General features: G+C 32.1%; 2 protein-coding genes across 2 annotated transcripts; both read left to right on the forward strand.

Annotated features, from left to right (window-relative positions):
* Positions 1–6: 6 nt before the first annotated feature.
* LOC119603619 (myotubularin-related protein 10-B) lies at positions 7–4,429 on the forward strand. Its single transcript, XM_037955717.1, has 2 exons — positions 7–1,356; positions 3,973–4,429. The coding sequence occupies exon 1, from the start codon at positions 444–446 to the stop codon at positions 1,254–1,256; it is 813 nt and encodes a 270-aa protein (XP_037811645.1). The 5' UTR covers positions 7–443; the 3' UTR covers positions 1,257–1,356; positions 3,973–4,429.
* Positions 4,430–6,650: 2,221 nt separating this feature from the next.
* LOC119603620 (GPN-loop GTPase 1) lies at positions 6,651–9,519 on the forward strand. Its single transcript, XM_037955718.1, has 4 exons — positions 6,651–7,395; positions 7,461–7,690; positions 7,749–7,887; positions 9,285–9,519. Exons 1-4 carry the CDS (start codon positions 6,826–6,828, stop codon positions 9,459–9,461), a joined length of 1,116 nt encoding a protein of 371 aa, XP_037811646.1. The 5' UTR covers positions 6,651–6,825; the 3' UTR covers positions 9,462–9,519.
* The last annotated feature ends 343 nt before the right edge of the window (positions 9,520–9,862 follow it).

Genomic DNA, 9,862 nt, shown 5'->3' on the forward strand with positions numbered 1-9,862 from the left:
CGGCCCAACATTTTGTGTTGGAAGATTCTAAATTTCTCTCCTTACTCGAAAAATCCAATTGGTTGTTTTACTCTTCGTTATGTCTACGTTATGCTTGTGTGGCGGCCGAGAAACTAAGAGAAGGCATTTCTTGTGTTCTACAAGAATCCAATGGCCGTGACTTATGCTGCATTATTTCCTCTTTAACACAAATAATTCTCGATCCTTTGTACCGTTCCATAGATGGTTTCCAGTCGTTGATACAAAAAGAATGGGTGGCTTTGGAGCATCCTTTTCAGCGCCGCTTGGGGCATGTGCGTTTGCCTGCCGATTCTACTGTCTTACAAGAAGAGAGTCCTGTTTTCTTGCTTTTCCTCGATTCAGTTTGGCAATTGCTGCAGCAATTTCCCGATGAATTTGAATTCTCTCAAACCTACTTAACCACTCTCTGGGATTCTTGCTTTATGCCCATTTTCGATACCTTTCAATTTGATACAAATGCTGAGCGTCTTAAGGCTCTTAAGGAGAACAAATTGGTGTTGCGCCCCGTCTGGGATTGGTCGGAACAATTTTTGGAAAAGGATAAACTCTTCTTCAACAACCCTTTCTATCAAAAGCAGAAACAGGAACTGCCCTGTAGACGTTCTATAGCTATACCGGCTGGTGCTGTAATGCTGCCGGGTCTGGCCAAACCTGGTCTACAGCTACAATTTCCTCAACATCAACGCAACACTATGGTTCCTCAGAATTTCATAGCCAAATCTTCTATACCCAAAGATAGATATTTACTACCCGAACATCGCATGTCTTCTCTGCAAATCTGGGAACAGTGCTATTATCGTTTTATGCCCATTTTAGAAATCAAACGTGGTGGTTTTCCCCAAATCGAACTACAACATCGACTATTGCTTAGTAATATAGCGAAATTACAACGTTGTCTCGAACTGCAAGAGTACGACGATTTGCCGGATATTTACTATGATTTAACGAAAGAACCCAAACCTTCGATCAGCCAAGAGAGAAGACCCTCTCAAACCACTTCCACAGATGGTGTAGAATTCATAGAAGGCGTAGAACGCCGCAGACGTTCCTCTTTGGCTGGTGGTGCGTCAGTTACTGCGGCCGATGCTGGTGTAGCCTCTATTCTACCCGAGATATCTTCCTTCTTTCCATTTAGCAATAATACTGGTGAAACGCAACAATTACATGATATTTTATCCAGCAGTCAGGAATTTTTATTGGAGGGCTCCATTATGGATCGTTTATCGATTGCCTAGCATAAGGATCAGGCCTTAACGTTGGCCGAGGTACAGGAAGAAGAAAACAGTGCCCTTTAATAGTTGAGAGAACAATAATAAAAACAAGGAAAAGAAAAAGGTAAGTTTAGGATTAGAAATAAACTTAGATTAAAAACTATAGTTTGGTCTGTAGTTTACTCTATACTCTGGACTATATAGTCTATAGTCTAGTCTAGTCTAGTCTAGTCTATAGTCTAGTCTATAGTCTAGTCTATAGTCTAGTCTATAGTCTAGTCTATAGTCTAGTCTATAGTCTAGTCTATAGTCTAGTCTATAGTCTAGTCTATGGTCTAGTCTATAGTCTAGTCTATAGTCTAGTCTATAGTCTAGTCTATAGTCTAGTCTATAGTCTAGTCTATAGTCTAGTCTATAGTCTAGTCTATAGTCTAGTCTATAGTCTAGTCTATAGTCTAGTCTATAGTCTAGTCTATAGTCTAGTCTATAGTCTAGTCTATAGTCTATCTAGTCTAGTCTATAGTCTAGTCTATAGTCTAGTCTATAGTCTAGTCTATAGTCTAGTCTATAGTCTAGTCTATAGTCTAGTCTATAGTCTAGTCTATAGTCTAGTCTATAGTCTAGTCTATAGTCTAGTCTATAGTCTAGTCTATAGTCTAGTCTATAGTCTAGTCTATAGTCTAGTCTATAGTCTAGTCTATAGTCTAGTCTATAGTCTAGTCTAGTCTATAGTCTAGTCTATAGTCTAGTCTATAGTCTAGTCTATAGTCTAGTCTATAGTACAGTCTATAGCCTAGTCTATAGCCTAGTCTATAGTCTAGTCTATAGTCTAGTCTATAGCCTAGTCTATAGTCTAGTCTATAGTCTAGTCTATAGTCTTGTCTATAGTCTAGTCTATAGTCTAGTCTATAGTCTAGTCTATAGTCTAGTCTATAGTCTAGTCTATAGTCTAGTCTATAGTCTAGTCTATAGTCTAGTCTATAGTCTAGTCTATATTCTAGTCTATAGTCTAGTCTATAGTCTAGTCTATAGTCTAGTCTATAGTCTAGTCTATAGTCTAGTCTATAGTCTAGTCTATAGTCTAGTCTATAGTCTAGTCTATAGTCTAGTCTATAGTCTAGTCTATAGTCTAGTCTATAGTCTAGTCTATATTCTAGTCTATAGTCTAGTCTATAGTCTAGTCTATAGTCTAGTCTATAGTCTAGTCTATAGTCTAGTCTATAGTCTAGTCTATAGTCTAGTCTATAGTCTAGTCTATAGTCTAGTCTATAGTCTAGTCTAGTCTAGTCTATAGTCTAGTCTATAGTCTAGTCTATAGTCTAGTCTATAGTCTAGTCTATAGTCTAGTCTATAGTCTAGTCTATAGTCTAGTCTATAGTCTAGTCTATAGTCTAGTCTATAGTCTAGTCTATAGTCTAGTCTATAGTCTAGTCTATAGTCTAGTCTATAGTCTAGTCTATAGTCTAGTCTATAGTCTAGTCTATAGTCTAGTCTATAGTCTAGTCTATAGTCTAGTCTATAGTCTAGTCTATAGTCTAGTCTATAGTCTAGTCTATAGTCTAGTCTATAGTCTAGTCTATAGTCTAGTCTATAGTCTAGTCTATAGTCTAGTCTATAGTCTAGTCTATAGTCTAGTCTATAGTCTAGTCTATAGTCTAGTCTATAGTCTAGTCTATAGTCTAGTCTATAGTCTAGTCTATAGTCTAGTCTATAGTCTAGTCTATAGTCTAGTCTATAGTCTAGTCTATAGTCTAGTCTATCAGTCTAGTCTATAGTCTAGTCCTATAGTCTAGTCTATAGTCTAGTCTATAGTCTAGTCTATAGTCTAGTCTATAGTCTAGTCTATAGTCTAGTCTATAGTCTAGTCTATAGTCTAGTCTATAGTCTAGTCTATAGTCTAGTCTATAGTCTAGTCTATAGTCTAGTCTATAGTCTAGTCTATAGTCTAGTCTATAGTCTAGTCTATAGTCTAGTCTATAGTCTAGTCTATAGTCTAGTCTATAGTCTAGTCTATAGTCTAGTCTATAGTCTAGTCTATAGTCTAGTCTATAGTCTAGTCTATAGTCTAGTCTATAGTCTAGTCTATAGTCTAGTCTATAGTCTAGTCTATAGTCTAGTCTATAGTCTAGTCTATAGTCTAGTCTATAGTCTAGTCTATAGTCTAGTCTATAGTCTAGTCTATAGTCTAGTCTATAGTCTAGTCTATAGTCTCGGCTATAGTCTCGTCTATAGTCTAGTCTATAGTCTCGTCTATAGTCTAGTCTATAGTCTAGTCTGTAGTCTAGTCTATAGTCTAGTCTATAGTCTAGTCTATAGTCTAGTCTATAGTCTAGTCTATAGTCTAGTCTATAGTCTAGTCTATAGTCTAGTCTATAGTCTAGTCTATAGTCTAGTCTATAGTCTAGTCTATAGTCTAGTCTATAGTCTAGTCTATAGTCTAGTCTATAGTCTAGTCTATAGTCTAGTCTATAGTCTAGTCTATAGTCTAGTCTATAGTCTAGTCTATAGTCTAGTCTATAGTCTAGTCTATTGTCTAGTCTATAGTCTAGTCTATAGTCTATATGCTAATCTATACTTTAGTCTATAGTCTGATCTAGTCTATATGCTAGTCTATATTTTAGTCTATAGCCTGATATATTGTCTAATCTATAGTCTAGTCTATCGTTTAGTCTAAAGACTGGTCTATTGTCTAGCCTATAGTTTAGTCTCTATTTTATTAATTTAAATATTTCATTTCCAGATCATTTGTTACCTGTTTCTGGTTTAAAACTTGGTGTAAACAATAATACGTTATAAACAAATAAACTTGTTCTTCATAAGCCAAAATTATTTAAAATAACTTAAATTGAAAACTATTATAAACTAAACTACAATACTACAGCTTGTTTAAAAATAAACTAAAATCTAAAAAAAAAGCTTCTAAACTTAAGGCTTGCAACAAACTTGCTTTATAATCAAACTACTTTTTAGAGAGAAAAAACTTAATAATTTTGTAAAGAGTAGCCTCTTAAAACTAAACGCTACGTAAAAACATGTTACATATAAAATAGGTAACGTTTTAAAACTTAAAACTAATTTATTTAAAATTTATCGAAAATTTCGAATAACCTTGTTAAAAAAGAAAAAAAACTAAAATTATAAACAAATTTATTACAAAAACAAAAAAAGTATTACAGTTTTTATTTTAATTATTTGGCTAAAACTATTTTTTTAAATAAAATTATTTAGTTTTTAAAAAATATAAAAAAATACAAAAATTTCCATTTTATCTGAAACGTATATAAATAAATTTAAGTTTGAATTTTTTAGCATAAAAAAACCATAGTTTTCTATTGGCTTAATAATATAAATAAATTATATATTTTTTATATAATTCATAGAAATGAAAATTTTTATAAATTTTTTTTTAGAAAATATGTATTGCTAATTTTTTTGATAATAATATAGTAGTTTAGTATGCAAAAGAAATTAATGAATTAATCTTTTTGTTTAATAAAAACACTGTTAAAAATATTATTTAATTAAATATAATGGATTTAAACTTTATTTTGTTAATTTTTTTTTATTAATAATAATTGCCTAAATATAAACAATATATATGAAAAAAAAAACACACACACAACACACGTATTTATTACATTATTATATTTTATTCCTTTATATTTATATTAAAAAAAATTAATTAATTATTAATATAAACAAAAGAAAATGTACATTTAATGTATAGTTATTGATTGAAAAAGTGAAATTAATAAAATTGAAATTAAAAAGAAATACGATTTTGTTTGTAATTTTTTGCTAAAAGAAAGTATCAGTCTAGTTAACACTCTAGGCCATAGTCTAGTTTATAGTCTATTCTATAGTCTAGTTTATAGTCCAGTCTAGTCTTTACTCTAGTCTATAGTCTAGTCTATAGTCTAGTCTTTAGTCTAGTCTATAGTCTAGTCTATAGTCTAGTCTATAGTCTAGTCTATAGTCTAGTCTATAGTCTAGTCTATAGTCTAGTCTTTAGTCTAGTCTATAGTCTAGTCTATAGTCTAGTCTATAGTCTAGTCTATAATCTAGTCTGTAGTCTAATATATAATATAGTCTATAGTCTCGTCTATAGTCTAGTTTATAGTCTAGTATATAGTCTCGTCTATAGTCTAGTCTAGACTATAGTTTAGTCTATAGTCTAGTCTATAATCTAGTCTATAGTCTAATCTATAGTCTAGTCTATATTCTAGTCTATAAAATAACATAAACAACTTTTTTCTTATTATTTATATATTTATTTCTTTAAATTCAACAATATTTTTAAAAGTTAACAAAACATTTTTATCTTAAATACTTTTAAACTTAATTATAAACACTAAAATTAACTTAATGAACGAAATATATTAACTATTTTAAACAAATTTTAAGGTTAGGTTTCTTATTGTAAAGATTTTAACTTTTACTCCTCTACCACTCCATTGTTATCCTGTGTCTAAGTCTTTTTAATTCTCTTCCGTTTATTTTCCTTTTCCTTCTCCTCCTCCTCTCTTTCTTTATCTATTTGCTGTAAAACATGTAAAATACGTGCCTCAGTCTCTGCCATATCTTCCATTTGCAAGAGATTCTTGCAACGTTCTTGCAATTCCTTACTAACCATGTGCTTAATAATTCTTGCTATGGCTGAGGCTATACAACGTTGTCCGGACTCCAAAGGAATCATGCGGGATTTATAAGTTCTTTTAGATTTTTGGGATGATGTTAAGGGTTCAGTGGAATTAGTTTCATCGGATGACATGATGCGGGTGTAGTATTTTAAGATTTCTTTAAAATGCTGCTTAAAAGATGCTGGCGTATTAACGGAAATGTAATGTGTAAGAAGGAGGGAAATGTTTTTGTGACACACAAGTGGTTTATTCTTTTAAAGGGAAATTTTCCTTTGTGCAACACAATTTTCACTCTTGTGACACAGACAATTGTGATTTGTTACTTATTTTATTAGATTAATAAAATTTTCTTTGTATTTGTCACTTATTTTGTTAAATTTATAATAAATTCATCTAAATTTCTTTGATATTTTATATAAATTTATCAAAAATTTTATAAAATTTACTGTTATTTAAATTTTCTTTTTAGTTATAAATATGGTAGCCCTTTTCTCTTTCTTATATTATTTCTCATCTGGCATCTTTAGCAGTGTTTACATTTTTGTTTTTCTATATGGCGGCTCTCTGTATAGAAAGCTTTACAATTGGTAACTCTATTAAATTTATTTATTTTAAAAAACTTAAAAATATTACAAGAAAATAAACAAATTTTATATAATTTAATTAATAAAAGCAAATTTCAATTAATTTTTTAAGAAATTTCTTAAAATTTTAAAATATTTTGCAAATAAATACATTTCTCTTAAAAAATCGCTCGTATACCATAGTACATGTGGCAACCTTTTCATATTTGTTTACATCTGTTCGCTGTCACCATTTGACAAATGTCATTGTATTTGCAAAGCAAATAAATAAAAACACGCAGTTTTTGTTTTGAAATTTAAAAATTGTGTTATTTTCACAATTTTAAATAAATCTCCTAAATTATTTATTAAGAAAACTTACAATACAACATGTCCGCCTCCTCTTCATCACCTTTGGCTGTAGAAAATGGTCCTCAATCTAGCCCCATTTGTATGATTGTGCTTGGCATGGCCGGCTCCGGTAAAACCACATTTGTGCAAAAGCTTACACAAACTTCGTTCGATAAATACAAACCTTATGTGATAAATTTGGATCCTGCTTGTCGGGAGACCCCTTACCATTGTAATATAGACATTAGAGACACGGTTAACTATAAGGAGGTAATGAAACAATATAAATTGGGTCCCAATGGTGGTATAGTAACCAGTCTTAACTTATTTGCCACTAAATTTGAAAAAGTTGTTGAATTAATAAGAAGAGCCGGACAACAGGGACACAAATGGTGTATTATTGATACTCCTGGTCAAATAGAGGTTTTCACCTGGTCTGCCTCGGGTACTATAATAACAGAGGCCTTGGCCACCATGTTTCCCACCATAGTGGTATATGTTATGGATGTGGTGAGGTCCGTAAGTCCTACAACCTTTATGTCTAATATGTTATATGCCTGCTCGATACTCTATAAGGCTAGATTGCCATTTGTAGTGGTAATGAATAAGGTAAACAACTAATTTCTAAATTTTATTAAAATTTAAGTATTTTTAATAAAAATTTCCTTTTTCAGATTGATATACAAGATCATGATTTTGCCGTAGAATGGATGACAGACTTTGAGGCATTCCAGGAGTCTTTGGAAAAGGAACAAAACTATATAAGCAATCTAACACGCACCATGTCTTTGACTTTGGATGAATTTTATAGTGATTTAAAAACTTGTGGTATATCTTCTAAGACAGGAGTAGGATTTGATCGTTTCTTTGCTTTGGTGGCTCAGGGAGCAGAAGAATATGAAAAGTATGAAGTATGAAAATTTTACAGTGTTTTTGTAAATAAGGATTGCTTTTCTTTGCAGAGATTATAAGTCGGAGTATAATAAACTGCGTGAGGAAAAATTAGCGGAACAGGCCAAGAAAACCGAACAAAAGCTGGAGGAAATCGCTAAAAGTAAGGGTAGCGGCAGTGAGGTTATGCTGACTGGGTTTGTTGAAGAGGTAAGGAATTAGTAATGAATACCTAAAGTCTAGTCTATAGTCTGGATATTAGATCAGTCTATAGTCTGGATTATAGATCAGTCTACGATCTGGACTATATATCAGTTTACGGTCTAGACTATAGATCAGTCTATAGGCTGGAATATAGAACAGTCTATAGTCTGGACTATAGAACAGTCTGTAGTCTGGACTATAGAACAGTCTGTAGTCTGGACTATAGAACAGTCTATAGTCTGGACTATAGAACAGTCTGTAGTCTGGACTATAGAACAGTCTATAGTCTGGACTATAGAACAGTCTATAGTCTGGACTATAGAACAGTCTATAGTCTGGACTATAGAACAGTCTATAGTCTGGACTATAGAACAGTCTATAGTCTGGACTATAGAACAGTCTATAGTCTGGACTATAGAACAGTCTATAGTCTGGACTATAGAACAGTCTATAGTCTGGACTATAGAACAGTCTATAGTCTGGACTATAGAACAGTCTATAGTCTGGACTATAGAACAGTCTATAGTCTGGACTATAGAACAGTCTATAGTCTGGACTATAGAACAGTCTATAGTCTGGACTATAGAACAGTCTATAGTCTGGACTATAGAACAGTCTATAGTCTGGACTATAGAACAGTCTATAGTCTGGACTATAGAACAGTCTATAGTCTGGACTATAGAACAGTCTATAGTCTGGACTATAGAACAGTCTATAGTCTGGACTATAGAACAGTCTATAGTCTGGACTATAGAACAGTCTATAGTCTGGACTATAGAAGAGTCTATAGTCTGGACTATAGAACAGTCTATAGTCTGGACTATAGAAGAGTCTATAGTCTGGACTATAGAACAGTCTATAGTCTGGACTATAGAACAGTCTATAGTCTGGACTATAGAACAGTCTATAGTCTGGACTATAGAACAGTCTATAGTCTGGACTATAGAACAGTCTATAGTCTGGACTATAGAACAGTCTATAGTCTGGACTATAGAACAGTCTATAGTCTGGACTATAGAACAGTCTATAGTCTGGACTATAGAACAGTCTATAGTCTGGACTATAGAACAGTCTATAGTCTGGACTATCGATCAATCTATAGTCTGGTTTATAGTTTAGTCTATATTCTGGTCTATCGATCAGTCTATAGTATAGGCTATAGATCAGTATTTAGTCTCGCCTATAGTCAGTCTTTAGTCTAGCCTATATATCAGTCTACAGGCTGGACTATAGATCAAGCTATATTATGGACTTTAGATTAGTCTGCACTATAGTTTAGTCTATAGTCCAGATTATAGATTAGTTTATAGTCTGGAGTATAGGTTAGTCTATAGTCTGGTTTAAAGATTAGCCTATAGTCTATAGTTCTATTTTCTTTAACAATTTGTTCTCTTGTCTTTCAGGTCTCCTCAGGTCGTGAACTTTCCGATGTCTATTTAAAACATCCTGGCAATGAAAGTTCCGAAGACGAAGAAGGCCAAGAGGAAGAGGCACCCACCTTTAATGAAGACCACGTGGAAGAACAAAATTTCCAACAATTTGTACAGCAACATAAAGATCATTTGGCCGCAAAGAAATAATATGAGATAAAAACTATAGAAATAAAACACTTGTTTAAATAAATGTCTGTTTATTTGATTTCTTTTTATAATGTTTTCTCTTAATATTATTTATTTAGGCGGTTGTTTGTTTTTTTCTCTTTTTAATTTTTTTTTCAAATTTGCAAGCAAAATTTGCAATTATTTAATTGGGGTGTGTGGAGTTGGGCTTTTGTTTTATTAATAAATACAATAATAATTTATTTGTTTGCTTTTTTTTTTTTTTTTGGTTTAGGAATACGAATGACGATCTATTTAACGTGTGTTTTTTTTTTTTAGATATTTTTCTTGTTTACGGCCTGGCTTAAAAGCTAAAATTATAAATATACGATTAAATACACATGTATATAAATACTTATTTAAGAACTTACATTTAAAATAGT

The sequence above is a fragment of the Lucilia sericata genome, unplaced genomic scaffold, assembly GCF_015586225.1.
Source record: "Lucilia sericata isolate MDLA Ls3-8-SP2 unplaced genomic scaffold, ASM1558622v1 Contig000317F_arrow, whole genome shotgun sequence".
In the NCBI taxonomy this organism is placed as follows: domain Eukaryota; kingdom Metazoa; phylum Arthropoda; class Insecta; order Diptera; family Calliphoridae; genus Lucilia; species Lucilia sericata.